Source organism: Grus americana, chromosome 7 (assembly GCF_028858705.1).
Source record: "Grus americana isolate bGruAme1 chromosome 7, bGruAme1.mat, whole genome shotgun sequence".
Classification (NCBI taxonomy): domain Eukaryota; kingdom Metazoa; phylum Chordata; class Aves; order Gruiformes; family Gruidae; genus Grus; species Grus americana.
In genome coordinates, this window is record NC_072858.1 from 13,856,752 (window position 1) to 13,873,125 (window position 16,374).

At 46.0% G+C, this 16,374-nt stretch overlaps 2 protein-coding genes across 4 annotated transcripts in view; one reads left to right on the forward strand and one right to left on the reverse strand.

The window, feature by feature from the left end:
- COL17A1 (collagen type XVII alpha 1 chain) overlaps positions 1-9,712 on the forward strand; it is a 42,377-nt gene extending 32,665 nt beyond the window's left edge. Inside the window, 13 exon segments of the mRNA XM_054832003.1 lie at positions 246-293; positions 1,348-1,461; positions 1,737-1,874; positions 2,493-2,576; positions 3,583-3,705; positions 4,853-4,942; positions 5,484-5,597; positions 5,840-5,992; positions 6,797-7,216; positions 7,407-7,547; positions 8,141-8,203; positions 8,437-8,508; positions 8,689-9,712. Coding sequence (XP_054687978.1) covers positions 246-293; positions 1,348-1,461; positions 1,737-1,874; positions 2,493-2,576; positions 3,583-3,705; positions 4,853-4,942; positions 5,484-5,597; positions 5,840-5,992; positions 6,797-7,216; positions 7,407-7,547; positions 8,141-8,203; positions 8,437-8,508; positions 8,689-8,738 — 1,610 coding nt within the window. The 3' untranslated portion in view covers positions 8,739-9,712.
- Positions 9,713-10,331: 619 nt separating this feature from the next.
- Positions 10,332-16,374, reverse strand: part of SLK (STE20 like kinase) — a 51,937-nt gene continuing 45,894 nt past the window's right edge. For all 3 annotated transcript variants that reach the window (XM_054832108.1, XM_054832106.1, XM_054832107.1), the window contains 2 exons: positions 16,188-16,301; positions 10,332-15,592 (listed from right to left, as the gene is read on the reverse strand). In XM_054832108.1, the coding sequence (XP_054688083.1) occupies positions 15,446-15,592; positions 16,188-16,301 (261 nt within the window). In that variant the 3' untranslated portion in view covers positions 10,332-15,445. The remainder of the gene's footprint in view (positions 15,593-16,187; positions 16,302-16,374) is intronic.

Here is a 16,374-nt window from a genome sequence, read left to right on the forward strand (position 1 = left end):
CAGGACCATAGTAATAGAATTGCTCTGAGCACAATGCATCTGGGCAGGTCACAGAAGGCTCAGGAAAGCTGCTGTGGCCTCTTCCTTCCGCTCTTCCCCAACAAGCTGCTAATTCAATCTAGTCATTACAAGGGCTAGGTAGTTGCTTCTCTGACAACGTGTAGCTCAGCTGTTTTACATGACTAATTATGCAACATCCAGTGACATCCATTACAATTGTCTGTCTCCCTCACTCTGGTTTCCAGGTGATGCAGGTGTCCCAGGCGCTCCTGGCATACCAGGAGCATCTCGAGGTAAGAGGCCGGACTATCATTGCTCTGATATTATCAAGAAATGCTGACATCCCGGTGAGAGACTTCGAAAAAGATCCTTTGGGTTTTATCACTGTGGGTGCCAAAGTAATGCTGATGGGATTTGTGTTCAAAATCTCTTTTTTCACAGCCTGCCTTAAATCAGACAATTTTAAGAATTGAAAGTTTTCTGTTTCCAGCTTACTGGGAATCCTTTGAGTCAGAGTTTGTCCTCATGGGACATGAAAGAAAGGGATTCCAGGTTGCCTAACCATGTTCCACAAGGGATTAGGAAAACTGCATTGAACCCTCTAGTGGAAACACTTCTGATCAGAACAAAAGTGCCATTTGTTCAGTTTTGCCTACCCTCAGGTGAATTCACGTGAATGTTACTTCATTTTGAATGAGAGCATCTCTGTTTGCAGGATATTAATGCAGTTTCACAAAAAGTGCATATGGATTAACCTAAGTATCCTTCCATGTGAACAAGCCCTCTGCTTTTCCACATCATGTCCTAGGAATACTACCTCAGGGTGCCAGGGAAACAGACACCTTAAAGAGCATGAGGTGTCACTTAACACCAGGGTGACAGGAGTCACACAGGGCCCACCTGTATCTTGCAGTGGAGAAGAGTGAGGAGGTTCTCAAGCTGGTGCTGCCCAGGCTGGCTGGGATTGGGAGCAGCAGGGCAGTGAGGTTACCCTAACGAGCTTTATGGATGAGCGCTTTATGGATCTCTATCTGTATTTCTGCACAGCATTGCCCTCCGGTGCACAAACTGACCAGGTCTGTCATATAAAGCCAGGGGAGTCTCTGGACTCATCCCTGCAGAGCTGCATAGGCTGAATTATAAGATGCCAAATTCATTGAAGATGTTATACTGCCTAATAGCCCATGCTCAAACTGTGGTTAGATATGGAGGGGGACCCCCTCCATAGTCCATTCCCAAAGCTCTTTCCAGACCTGTGGGAAGGGCTCAATGCAAGCACACTTTAGCATTGCTTGGTCTAATGCAACCATGCCAAAAACACGCTTTCTCCTTCCATGCTTTCTATAGGTGGATCCAGACAAATTCAGGGACCCCCAGGACCTCCTGGGCCACCTGGTCCTCCTGGCCCAGGTGGAAGTTCATCTCAGGAGATTCAGCAGTATGTTACTGACTACCTGAAGAGTGAGTATAATGAGATTTTGACATAGATCAGCAGATGCATGCCTAGCTTTCATTTTCTCCCTGAGTCCCTTGTCACTCTCTCCTTAGAAGCAGCAGACCTACTGCTCTGGCCTTATTTTTGTTGAATACTGCGAAGTGCTGTTGCCCACTGTGGCTTCTGTAGAACTGTCCTCCTGTTGACCTGCTTTTTGCCAGGGGAAGAGGGTCCAGTAATTGTGCATATGGCCATTGTCTACCCTCTAATGATGTGGGCATATCTTGGGCTTCCTACTTAGGTGACAACGTAAGGCATTATTTGACTGGTGCCCAAGGCCCACCAGGCCCTCCAGGCCCACCTGGAGTTATCACCACTGCGGATGGGATGAACCTGGATTATTCGGAGCTGGCTACCCGGGTTATGAGCTATATGACAAGTAAGCACCATGTTGGTAAGCTCTGTACTGAGTCATGCTCTCGGCTGAGCTTGTGCAACACCTAGGAGGTGAGAACCAGAGGAGAAACAACAGTCTTTAAATAGCAGCATCCCAACCCAGTTATTCATCTTCTGCAGGCTTGACTCAGGACTCCAAACAGCTGAGGTGGCCTCTGAGCCTTGTCTCATTTTAATGGTTAGGTTAACTAACTTCTGTTAGTTTTAAAAAATAACTGTTGTTTAAAGTTGCCGCTGTTTAAAAAGTCTCACGTTAAACATCAGCTGCTAGACCCTGTAATGCCCCCAGACCCAAACAGAGGTGGATCTATTTGGTATGTGTGGTCTCAAGTATTCTGAGGCTGTCTGTATGCTTGGGGCCCTCCTAAAGTAAATGAAATTCCCAGAGCTTTTGGAAACAGCCTGGAATCTCAGTCAGAAGAGCACAGACCACACAGCTGTGGAGACAACCAGGCTGTGTGAGACAGCAACTGAATCATGGTTGGGGGCATGGGGACCCCATTCCACCAGTTAAACTGGATTAATTAAGCTTTCCTTTGTCCCTGCCTGACCCCTCTTCATCTTCTGTCTCATTCTGCCTGATGTAAAACCTTTCCCACAGGCTCTTCAGATCGTTATCAGTCATATGCCAGTTCGGCATCAACTACATCCATTTTGTACCAAGAACTTCTGGACATGCTGCAGAGTAAGTGACCCTCAGGGGAAACATGGGGGTTGGGGTAAAGCATTCCAGCAGCCTGGAGAGCTGCCCTTCCAGTCTTGTGTCTCCAACTGGAGTTACCAGCAGCTGCTTCAGAAGGCAAAGGCTTGCCATAGATGCTGTTGAGTGACCTGTGATGTCTCCTTCTGAGTCCTTTGGGGACAGATTTATGAGTCTTGTACTGGAGAGTTTGCATGCTTTCCAGAAGCTATACTTTCTTACCTGTTTGCTTTTCATACCCACTGTTCTAACTCTGCAGTTTCCCACTCTCTCTCCTCCCTTTCCCTCCCTCTAGGAGGCATCTGCCTATGTCCCTGCTTTTCAGGAATTCCCCACAACTTCCCCAGTCTCCCACTAAACTTTAGGTTTCTACTTTCCAGCTCCCCCACCCTCTTAGGGTTCCCCCCATTCTTGCCACCCCAAAGCCTTGTTATGTCTTTGTTCTTAAGGTGAGGAGGATACCCAGCTCTGTATTCTTTTCTACACACACTTTTACTCTGGGCTGATAGATAAATCACCAGGATGTCATTTTACTGTGCCTGACGGTATTGATGATGTTGGCCAACACTGCGTTCCTCCTATGTGATTCAGTGGGGAGTCAATCAGATTCCATGTTCCAAACAGACAAATGGCTGCTGAAATGCCACAGAGCTCAGCTTGGTCTTTCCCAGCTGAGCTGCTTTTTATTGCTTTACCCAAGATGTCCAGGGTGTCCTGAAGAAACAGAGCACAAGGAAGTCCCTTTAGCAATCCAGATTCTCATCCTCCTCAAACCCTGGGTTGTAGGAGGTATCCAGCCCTGTCAAAATTTTTCCAACACCACAGGGCAATTCACACTCAGAAAAGGAGGAGAGGGGGAAAAGGAGCTTTGCATCCATAGGTTTTGATGGTCTCTGTAATGGTGAAGGCTCAGCTCACAAGTTGGGGACTTCTTACACCTGGCTTCTCTGCAGCAGCTGGGCAGTCTAAAAGATGCATTTTTCATTTCCAGGAGAAGAAATTCGTCAGTATCTAACTGGACCTCGGGGCCCACCGGGACCTCCTGGACCAGGGGGCAATGGCATGTCGCTGGATTATGATGAGCTGACCAGACGGTTTATAAGCTACTTGACAAGTAATGGTCTTTATTAGTGTGCATTTCCCTTTGCTCCTTTGGGAGCTGAGCAGAAAGCTCATGCTGTCAGTGAAAACTCTTCCCATGTCAACTGTGTGAATCCCTATCTACAGAGACCTCCTCACAGGGATTGTGAGAGACTTGGAAGAGAACAAAGATATCCTGTAGCTAAGATACTATCCACAGACTCTAGTAATGAGTTCTTGCTTTGCTAAAAACTGAGCTTAGGAACATAATTTCATTTTAGCCATCTTAGAAATCCCATCAACACCTTCAAGTACCTTTATAACCCTTTTCTCACTGGGTCTGTGGCCAGGATATATCTTTCTGTGGAAGAGTTGATCTATGCCTGCTTTGTGTCCAGGCAGCCCAGGCAACAAACTCTTAGAAGTTTAAAGTTAGTTGAAACAAATTCCACCTCTCTGCTTCATTTTTCCCATCTGTAAAGGGGTGATATGGCATGTAAGAACTGTCAGACAGAGAGGACTCTAGAGCATCCCCAACAGCAGTGCTAAAATGCCTAATCCTGGTAGCTGCAACTGTCTACTTAAAATCACTTAAAAGCCTGGTCTGTGCTCACTTTCTCTGAACAACCCTTGGAGACCAGATCTCACTAATGGGCTACTCCAAAGATGGTGGAAATTTGCTCTGGCTCTGGAAGCAGGAAACTGCTGTTTAACAGCAGCACCCTAACGGCTCAAGCAGGACAGCTGCACTTTATCAACAAGGACATTCCATTAAAGCAAGTCACAAAGGTGCAAAGCTTTGCACCAAAGCTGCTTGCAGATAGGCAGACACGGGGAGAGCAGCACATGCATCAGCCAGTAGGTCACAGCTGAGCTACATGTCCTGGGGTCACCCCCTCACGTCAGGGGTTCATAAGGTGTGCAGAGCTTTTGCCAAGAATAGAGGCCTGATGCCTGCCTGTCTGCAGGTGCCATTGTGTTGGGATTAACCGGCAAGCTTTAACTCCAAGTCCAGAACAAGGCTTGAGCCCTGGTTCCCAGCACAATCTGCTGATGGGCACACTCTGCACTGCAGGACCCCCCCGTGCACTGTCTGTGACCAAGCCCTGCAGCCTGACTGCTCACACTGTAGCAGCCTGTTTTGATAACATGCTGCTGTTGGATCTGTTTGATTTTTGCAGGTTCTGGAATGAGCATTGGGCTCCCTGGACCACCTGGGCCTCCAGGGACACCTGGTGTTTCTTACAGTGACCTGACAGCATACCTGCGAAGTAAGCCAACTTCTTTACTCCCCTGCCATAGGTCCCTACACACCCCCAGAATCTATTTTTACAGGCTTAGTCACAGAATTTCCCCTTTTGCCCATCACCACAAATAACCGTCTATGAAACTCTGAAGGTCCCTCTGCCTTAGCAGCACTGCAGGCCTCCTGGGCTCTGCTGGGACCTGCACAGACTGCGAGGGGCTGCAGACAGATCTCCGTGCTCCTGTGGAGAGCAGCAGCAGCTAGGTGCTTCTTGGGGATAGGGATGGAGGGACTCCTTTGTTTTCTCCAAACTCTGCAGCATAAAGGAATTTCTTATGCTACTTTTTAAAAGTATATTTAAAAAAATAGGGACTTCTACCCTCTTTGGGATCTCCAGACTTCCCAATGTGACATGTACACGCAAGGAAATGAGCTGCACCAGAAGGTGCTGGGGAGAAAAAAGCCCCTTATACTTGGCTGCAGCTGGCATTACCTGTATTGTCAGGGAAAGTTCATCAGGTTTGTGGTGATTTGGGTGACTCCTTTTCTTCTTTTGTGTCTTACAGACTCTGAATTCAGTGGTCTTGTTGGGCCCCCTGGTCCTGCAGGGCCCCCAGGACCTCCAGGGATCCCTGGATCACCTGGCACCTCCCTGGAGGACGTGTCTGCTTACCTACAAAGTAAAGCACTTGTGTTTCTCACAGCTGTCAGGGAGATTCTGGGGGGACTGAGGCTGGGATTTAGCTTACCAGGGGCTGTGACTGCCCACTGAAAACAAGGTCACTTAGAAAAAATATCTCATCAACATCAGCTGGAAAAGGGTGGAAGTTGAGGTTACAGCCTTTAAACTTTCAAGATCCTGAGACATGTGTGATTTCCTTGTGCTCTCACTGTCAGAAAATAATTCTTCCTCTCTCTCAAGGTGTGGGATACTCCTCCCTCTCTGGAGTCCAGGGTCCACCTGGCCCTCCTGGCCCTCCAGGACCACCAGGCTTCTCAGGAACCGGCCTCCTGTCCTATGCTGACATCACCCAAAGTGACGAGTTCAGGAGCGAGCTGATCCAGTACCTGAAAAGTAAGGGGACCGCCATCCATCCTCCCTGCACACACCCCGAGCCATGCTTTGCCTTGTGTAGGCTGCTGGCTCTGCACAGCTGAGGCAGTTCTGTAGGAGCCTTCCCTGAATTGGGGCTGCAGCAACATCTCATCTCTACTGCCAGGTCTACGCAGGACTACACTGCACTCCATAGGCTTCTCTCCTCTCAGTCCAACTGCAAGGCAAAAGTCCATGTTGTGAGCCAAAAGGGACAGGTGCTGGGCAGTTACAATTGGCCTGTACTGAACAGCAAGTCCTTAGTAAGGTCACCTGCAGAGCTGTGCTATGGGAAAAGCATTTTCTTTGACAAACACATGCCTACAGAGCAATGGATGACGTAGGGGTGGGAGGGCAGCACTGAGCCAGCTGTGAAACAGCGTTGGTCCGAGCTCGCAGGCTGGCAAGTCATCCGGAGCAGCCCTTCACAAACATGGGGAGACGCTCACTTTTAGAAGCCTGATCACAGAATGGCTGTTTTGGCAGGGGTGCTGAAATTGACCTGAGTGCACCCTTCTGCAAAATCATTGGGCATGTTTCCAGGACTGGGCACCCAAAATTGTTGAAGAGATGGGAAGGAGGAGGGTGTCTGCCATCTGTAGAGATCAAGGTTGCCATACGTGCCTGCTGCCTGAGCAATGGCAGTGGGTGAGGGTTACTGCCATGACTGGAAGCCAGAATTTCACACTCCAGTCTTCATTCAGCTGGTAGCACTTGACCTCTGCGAAGCTGGCGGGGGGGCAGGTACCCCAGTGTTCCTGAAGTCCCCACTCTTGTATTTTGCAGGTGATGAAGTTCGAAGCTACATCTTGGGGCCACCTGGGCCCCCTGGGCCACGGGGACCACCAGGACCCAAAGGAGACAGTGGCTTGGTGGCTGGATCTATGTCTTCATCATACCAAGGGTTACGGACTTCTGAGCACTTGCATGGAGGATCCCTTGGTGCTGAGGGATCCCACGGGGGATCACTGGGCACAGGCAGCTCATATGGCAGCTCCACGAGCAGCATGTCATCTTACAGTGCCTCAATGGGCAGCGATGGCTATTATGATGCCTCCATGGGCAGTGATGGGTCTTTTGATGGGTTGCTGACAGAGGAGGAATCACACAGGAGATCAGCAGGTTCAAGCAGATCCTACAGCAACTCCTTCACTGGTTCCCTGGATTACAATGAGCTGGCGCTCCGCGTGTCAGAGAGCCTACAGAGTGAGTGGAATACCTGCTTGTCCCAACCCTCCCTGTCCCAGCCACAACTCCTACTCTCTGTGCCTGGTGTCATGTTGTTCACTTCACTCACCTTTCCTGCTGCCCACAGCTCTCCCTTACACCTTCCTGCCTCAGTATCCAGCCACAGTTTTCCCAGAGCTCCTTTCAAATGACATTTTTAATTCCTCAGGCCGAGGTATTCTCCAGGACCTGATGTTTTACACTGCACAGGGACCTGCAGGTCCCCCAGGCCCTCCTGGTCCCCCTGGCATCAGCAGGGTCTTTGCAGCCTATGGCAATGTCACCGAGGACCTCATGGACTTCTTTAGAAGTAAGTGATGTTGACTTGGTGTTTCTGGCTCATGCTTTCCAACCTCTCATAGACCTATCGATCTCTTCACCTTTGCATGCTGTAAAAGTACAGTCAAGATACAAAGCTGAAGGCAGAAAGTCTTTCCATCCTCTTCCTCCCTTGCTGGGGAGATGCAGTCTCATCATTAGGAAAGACATCAGGTTTTCCCACTACTTGTAGGAAACTCATCCTAAACCCTGAAGACCACTGTGCTTGCAACTGCTGTGGCCCATTTTAACATGGCTGGGCTGGCATATGTAGAACAGCATGAGACTGCTGCCCGCTCTCTCTCAAATTCCTCTCCCTCAGTGTGGGCCAGCTCCACCCCTGGTGGCAGCCAGGACACCTGGAGAGGGTGGCAGAGCAGTGTGGTGAAATGAGCTCACAGCCTGCCCCTGGCACTTTGCTGGGACCAAACCATTTTTTAAAAATCCTGCTTTCAGTCAGTCTAATCCCATCTAACCTAGAGAAATGTCCTTCCAGTGTGACTTGCTTCTTCTCTAAGTCAACACAGAGCCCTTTGCAAGTGGTTTGTCCCACTCATTCATCCTCTCCTTCATTTCCCTCTCCAGCATATGGTGCCATCCAGGGGCCACCCGGTGAAAAGGGGGAGAGGGGTTATCCTGGACCCAAAGGTAAGACTTGCCATCTTTTCTTGCTCAAGCCCCGTAACGCCCAGGAAGCAGCACAGTGTCTGCAGCGATAGTCAGCACTGGGCTGCTCAAGGTCATGGCCATCCCACAATGGAGCTGGCACCTTCTAGATCTCAGCCCAAGCATCATCCTGGCTTGGTCTCCCTTACCCTGGCCTGTCCCTGCTCGTGGGGCAGTCATGCTCAAGGGCAAACTTGGTCTTCTCATTCTTTCAGGTGACCCTGGACCGATGGGCCCGCCAGGCCGCCACGGGCACAGGGGACCAAAAGGAGAGAAAGGAGAGAAAGGTACAAACATCTGGCAGCCCCAGGGGAGCAGGGTTTGCCTGTCAGGGGGTGGAGGATTCCCCAGGCACCAGCCCATCTCTAGGAACACATGGCCCTGTGTTTTGTTTGGTTTGGTTCTTTTGTCTTTTTTCCCCACGTGAACTTTTCAAATAACCCTCCTTTTGCCTTTCTTGTCCCCAGGTGAACAAGTGTATGTTGGCAGAAGAAAAAGAAGAAGTGTTGGGGTTTAAGGAAAGAGCCACTTCAGTTCTGTACTGGGCAGCATTCCCAGCAGCCCATAGAGAATTAGCCTGAATCTTCACTGCCTTAATGCTAAAACGTCCTTCCCGATCAGCTAAGCACTTAAGCTTGATAGTTCAGTGTCGCTGCTGAGATTTGAATGGCTCTTTTATGTGTCCAGCATGGCCCTTGCCTGGATATTTGCTCGCTGCTGATGTTTGGCTTAGCTCCCCAAAGTTCTCAGGCTTATGTGGTTTTGGGCTGACAAGGGCTTCCCATCTCACCCAGTCCAAGCTTCTTGTATGGCTCCCAGCTATGTAAACGCATGATTTTTTTCAGAGATCAGCTTCAACCCACAGGACAAAAGGCCCTGTAAGAAACCCTGGAACTAAGCTTGTTCACCGTGCTGGGATTTCCTCTTGGCCAGCTCTGCTGTGCCGGCCCTAAGCAGGAGGACCTGCTGCAGCAGGTGCTGTTGGTACAGCACGGGGCTATGGCTTGGCAGTCTGCAGGAAGGGGCTTGCTGCACTGAGTGACCATGCAAGAGACAGCCGAGCCCTGGCGATGCCTGGCTGCTGCTGCAGGGTAGCAGGTGACACAGGGAGAACAAGCTGGGCTCTGCCTTCCCTGCCCAGCTGTGGGCCAGTGCTGCCGCCTGCCCTGTAGTGCCCAGGGTAGAGTTTTCAGACCCCTGGGGTCAGCACCCTGCCTGTGACTCGCTTTGGAAAGTGATGCCCTCCCAGCTTCATGGCCATTAACCCCACAGCTGAGCCCAGCTCCTTGGACCAGCTGTTACCAGAGGGGCTCAGGCAGTGATGGGCTACAGCACATGACGTAAGTACTTTGCAGGGAGCCTGGGGCAGCACGTGCTTTGTGATGCCTGTTTATAGCAGCACAGTGAGACAAGACATGCACAGGGACCAAACTGAAGCACTTTTAAACATAATTTGTTGACCTTTTAAAAATATTTTTGTATTGTTTTCTGTTTTCAAACACTGGGGGGGGGGGGAATTAATGTAAACAGCCCCATTAAAGTGTGTTTTTCACCCCAAGCTTGCCTGATCAGTGTTACACTGGGCAGCCAGTACCACCTTCGCTGTGACCACGGGCAGATGCACCTTGTGGTTTTGGTGGGTGACGATGGCTGGTTTGTTTCTCATTGCCTCACTGGTATGTGGCCCAAGCAGACACGGAGCTGCTACTCTCACAGGTGTTGGCAGTTTCCAAACACATCAGCAGGAGCCTCTGCACATTGTCTCAGCTGCCACAGCCGTCACCTCCCTTGCCACAAGGCAGTTTCACGGGGTTGCAGTATTTCAGTGGCCGGGCCATGGCTGAGCTGCGAGGTACCGCTGGGCAGGAGCTGGCATGTCACGGCCGGGCAGCTCATGGCACCTCACACCCTGCTGGTCACTGCATGTGGGACACCGCATCAGCTTTATGGTGCTCCCAGGGGCCATGCACACACCTACACATGCACACACACCCTCTGAAGTGCTACATCAGTTCCAGGTATTGGCCAAAGCAGGTCAGTGACTCATTGCCCCATTCACTCACAGATTACTTGTATTTCACATGAGTTTTCCATGAACAAGAGAGGCCTTCTCAGCAAACTGATTTTATTGTATTTACAGCAGAATTATTACAATATTCTACAGAAAGCCATGAATCAAATTATTTTTAAAAACAACACAAAAAACCCCCATTGTATAGCTGCTACTGCAAGTTCACATCCATGAGCTGTACACAGAGCCCCTTAGCGAATTATTCATCCATCTCGTGATTTTTGGTTGCTTTCTGTAAGGCAAAAATAACTTGGTTTGCAGTTAACACAAAACATTCAACAAACTGCTGGTTGGAGACACCTCAGATTTGAATGCTTTATCACAGAAGACAACCCTGCTTGGCTTTCTTACAGAAAACAAGGGTGTGACAATTCAACATGACAGGTTTCACTCGATGTCCCTTTCTAGTTTGTTCTTTCCACCATTTTAGGATTGATAATCAGTAAGAAAGAGGTTTTACCACCTAGCTTGGTAACTGTGGAAGAGATTTTGGAAAATTAGAGCATCTTTGGGCTCAGTGACTCTCAGTACCCCGGAAGCACATGAGCCCTCCTTATTCAAGAGCTGGTTTTGAGCATGTTCTTATTTAAGAGGTTCTCTTCTTTCTTTGGCACCACTGACTGCCCTAGTGCCAGAACCACAGAAGCAGCTTCAGAAATGAAGTATGAGGATGGAGGCAAGAGAAAGGGGGTGGAGAACAATGAAAAGCTCTGCAAGGAATACAGAGAAACACTATAGAGCTTCTGTTGTCTTCTCCTTCCCTTTAGCTGTTCTCATCTTCTGTAAGACACAAACATGACAGGGCCATCTTGGCCTCGGCCTGCCTGTGAACAAGGAAGGTATTCTCTCTGACCTCATTTTGTATCTGCTGTGAAGCTGACAGTACAAGTCGGGGAATGGGAAATGTGCATGGACACATCAATGCAAGGAAGTTTCTGAGATCCAGAAGTAGATTTTGAAGTAAAATGACCAGATTGTAAATGCTAACATAAAAGCAGAAAGTTACCTACACACAGCGAGCATCCTCAATACCTCTCCCTGCCTCTTCCTCCAATGACTGTGTAGTCACTGTCCTCAAAAACTTGCCCCACTTCCCCAGGGCAGAGTAACCAAAACGCAGTAGTTCAGTGGAAGCAACTAGCACTGAGCTCATTCGCATGTTTAAGTCTGTTCCCTGATTTTCAGCAAAGATGAGCATTTCTGAGGTCCTAGGAGCTGCGGCTACACCACAGCTCTGAAAATCAGGCTACCTACAAGTGGATTTAAGTGCCTGAATTTATTTAAACCTTTCCTGTACCATGTCTTGCAAGACACATACTGTTTCAGGTAGAGAATCAACTTAAAACTTCCTATGTGATATTGCCACCATAAAAGACATTGTGGTGCAATGAAAGTAATTACATTACTGCTCTGCTTGGTCTTAGTTAAGGTGCTAAGTTTCCTATTTATGAAGAAAAACAAATTCAGTGGCATGTAGTTATAATAGAGAAAGTCATCTAGGACAGAAGAATACTTTTTTAAATCATGCAATTGATTAGATATTGAATACCCATAAATGTAATTTTAAAAGGCTGTTAGCTTAAAACATTGTCTGAAGAAAAGGATGCAGCTGGGAATGAATATCAGGATTTTAAACATGATGTGAAAAATCAGTTTGAGTGAATGCCACTGGTCAGGACAGTGGGGTACTGCCACCTCTGAATGTGAGTTCAGGTGTCAATTCAGTTGACGCCTTCTAAAGAAAAACCTTTAATAACTCAAGATATAACTAATCAACGTAACAACCTCAACCCCATACCTTTTCATGCCTCCATGCTTCTCTTGTATTCAGCAGTGTGCTTGGGAAAAGAAACAAATTTGTTTTATGGGAATCAGGGGAAAAAACATGCTGGAATATTTCCCCTTTAACCAAGTGAACAGGTAAGTTGTTCCGGGACTTCAGGAGGCCGAGGCCCAGCCCGTTCCCCACCTCACATAGCTCCATTCAGGCCAGATGCAGAATCTCATTACAAGAACAGGCAGCAAGTCCAGCTGAGGTCTGGTTAGCCAAAGAGCCCCTGGGCTACCAGCCATGTGGCATTAGCAGAGGCCTGCAAGATGCTGCAAACGGGAGCTCTGGTAACTGTTAGGATGTGCCTAGAGCCACCGGCTCCTGCATCTACAAGAACGCTGACAGCAAGTGCTGAAATCTGCATTTGGAGCTCAGGAAGAACAAGTTGTGACGACTTGTGAATCTGTCCGAGGCCGTGGGCCTGCCGGCAGGTGTTTTGTGAGAATCAGTTGTAAATAGAAGAGGACAACCAATATATTGCACTGCAATTCATGCATTTTATCGCCTTTGTTCATTTTCCTGTGGACAGTATTTATGATGTAGTAAAACACAAATATGAGCAAATACTGATTTGTGGTCGTCTTTTGAAGGGCGCATGGGGAAAATGAGATCTGCCAAGCACTCAGTAAGGAAGTACATTGTTTGGGCCAAGGAAAAAGCACCTAACTGCCTTGGAGATGGAGCTTCTAACTTTTATTAAAGGGATGTGACGTGATAGGAGAGAGATTGGATTTTGTATCTCAGGAAATCTCTTCCAGCCTCTGTGAGACTAAATTAATTTGAATTGAATTTTCTGACACTGATATAATACTGTACACCTCTTTCATGTTCTGCAATACTTAAACCCAATTTGATCAGTCTAAATGTGCAAGTACCCCTGCTAGTTCCTGTTATCCCCCCGGAAAAAACATGTTTTCACGCTTGATACCAATTCTGAGCGCAGTTCACAGGGTTGCAACTGCTGAACAGTGCTCCACAGCTGGAGACCTGACCAAACACTCCTGAAGGCTTCATTGCTACGTCACAGAACTCAGTTACTTATTTGTACAATCTGCGATGAGATCAGATTGCAGGGGCTTGCATGAAAAGGATCTTCAGATAAAAGATTTAAAAGATGTAGACAGAGGTAAACAGTATGCCAATATATATTAGCAGGTTATCACTGAAACTGCCAAAAAATGTAAGGAGATTATTAACATTTCCCGCTGAGGGTTTAACGTGGATGAAGGTAGAGATAATCCAAAGAGGAAATCTGCCTGCCCTGTCTGCTCCCCAAGTAAAGCACTGAGCCCACCTCATACACAATTGCAAACAAATTCTGTTAAATACAAAGAGGGAGATTGTTTAACCTTATTTTAGTAACAGTCCGTTTATGATGGTGGAGCTTAATAAGTAAAAGGCCTTCAAAGACATGTGTCACCCTACTAAATAAACAACTTAAAAGAACCTTGCATTGAGCAACAGATAGCATTCTAGAGATATGGTATGTGAATTTACAACAGTACACAATACACCTTTATATAATAAAATGCCAGAAATTAAGGCTAGCTATTAAAGTAATTATGCTATCAAAAAGTTACAAAATTTAAATTAAAACATGCATTTTTGCAATTTTTTTACTGTGCTGTAAATTTTAAGTATCTTCATTGAGAAGGTATCGGTTCAATGTCCAAGGATTTCAGCATCCAAGATCTCAACCGCATCTGATTAAAGTCCTATGTTAATTTTTGAGTTAATTCACATGCATCAACAATGTTCCCATGAAATGAACATCATGTAATGGTCACCAGTCACGCATTTAATGCAAGCCAGCGAAATAAAATGTTTACAACTGATACCCAAAGAGACTAGAAAGTCAAGCCTCAAATGACAGAAAGCAAACACTATTTTACAAATTGAACCCAAACATACCAAAGTACAGCTTATAATACTGTCTTGATATGACTCAAACTCTAACCACCGAAAAGAGCGCAGTAGAAGTGACCTAATACCGTTGTATTTCCCTACCAGCTATATGAGAAACATTTCAGATTTTTTCCACTGCAGATCAGTCAGGTAAATAACTTATTTTACATCTATAAACTTGAAAAATAAAAACTGCTTATGGTAGTATGTGGCAACACAAAAGCAAAAAACCCAGCTCCATAACGTAGTTTGTCTATATATTTAACTTAAATCTTTCTATAAAATAAAATGACTAAAATAAAAAAATCAAATCTAACACTTCTAATCAAATCAGACTTTAGCCATGGTTATTTATAAATATGATCATCCACCTCCACCTTTCTGATGGAGTTTAAATGAACAGGCTTTGGTAAGAACAGAAAAATGGCTCTACCCATTCCAGGTACAGTTAGAGAAACCACATGCCCTTCGCGCACCGCTTTCTAAAAAATACATTCTACAGTTTTTCAATGTGTAGAACTAACCACCTGTAATACCTAAGGAAAAGAATAAAATGTGCATTTTAAAGTTAGCATTTCTTTCACCTTTACATATTTTAGTGCAAAATATTTTAGGGTGAGGATTTACAACAACAATGGCAGTAGCAGCAAGAAATCTTCTGTTTTGTACAGTAACAACAATGCTAAGGAGTTTTGTTTTTTTAAATGACAGAACAGTATCCTGTTCCCAGGCTTAGCATATCTAAGTGTTTCAGGCACTGTATTAATTAAACTAGCACCCCATTTCATTATGGAACTAATGGACAAAATACGTAATGGAGATCAGCTCAGTTTAATTTATGCCAGAGGTTTCTTTTTAAAGAAGTTGCAAAGGTTTTTGCTTTTACCAATCATGTTTAAACATAAGGGGTTAATTTTTCTGATTATTGGTATGTTCGGAGTAATTAGTTTCAGTCCTTGCTATGAAGACACTGCTCAACGTAACGTTCTAAACCTCTCGTGGCAGTTTCAGTTGTGGAATTCTCTCATGGAGAAATGAGACACTTAAAAACACAGTAGCAGAACTAATATTATACCGTTTAAATGTTCACATGAGAAACCATTTTTTTTTGTGATCAGAAGGAGTACAATTAATAGTTTAGGCTTAAAGTGAAAATCATAGAGAACATAGTTTTTGAGACCGAGATAAAAACCCCAGTTATTCTTGAAACATCTGAAGGACATACCATTACCATTATACACCAACACCCTTGTTCTTTTCTTCCATTCCAAGCAGTAAAGAAACTGGTCATGACAATGATTGTGTCCCCTGACAATAAAACATGCTAGGTCCTCTGATGTACACTGCCAATTAAGTCAGGTTAGACGATGAGGATGGAGAATTCCAAATATGAAGAAACCTACAGGAGTCCCCAGAGTTAGGACCCAGTGGAGTGAAGGCTGGGGATTGGATAGAATTTGGAAATCCGGCTTTGTGTTGAAGGGTTAAGGCATTCAGATTCTCCAGTCATTTTAAAGAAAACTTCCTGTTCCTGCAGTTTTCTGGCAAATTCTTCTTCCAGCGTCTAAAACCCAAATCAGATTGTCACAGGATCACAAAGCAAAGTACAAGAAACCTATTATATTGGTGACATATTTTCTGATATAACGTTGTAACTTCAAACATCATCACGCAAAAAATTACCTAGCAATTCTGAAACTGCAAGACAACCAAGACACTGCAAGCTAAGAACATCTGTCTGTAGGATGCTCTTGGAACTGTGTGAAAATCTAGTACTTTCCTTTTTCAAATAAAATACAAAAAACAGCCTCCACCACCCTCTATCTGTTATTTAGCACTCAATTTTTGTAGTAACCTACCAGCTTCTGAAATATATTCCTAAAACTAGATTTACTTCCAGCTGATAAGTTTTATATGCAAATACGCACACAAGCCCTGCAAGAGGGAACACCGAAAGAGGCTGATAACACACCAGCCTTTTTTGGTGCACATGCCCTTGGCTCAGCTTTTGCGCATTTTGTAACATCTTTTATTATTCAGTCAACTATAGCAGTTTTGTAGTTGCTGGATTCCCCTCCTCTGCGATACTTTTTGTATTGTCTGTATTTGCCAGATCCAACTCTTGATTATTTACAGATTCATAAACTGCTCTGATTTACCTTTTTTCTTGGTCTCAATTTCTCTCTCCATTCCTTCAGTTCTTGGCTGTGCTCTTCATCTAGCTCTTTCAGCTTCTGAGTCTCATGCTCAACCAGTAGATGGCATTTTTCGTTCTTAAAACAAGATAAAGATAATCCTCATGTAAAACTAATTCAGATTAGGCAACTCAACATTTGCACAGTGACA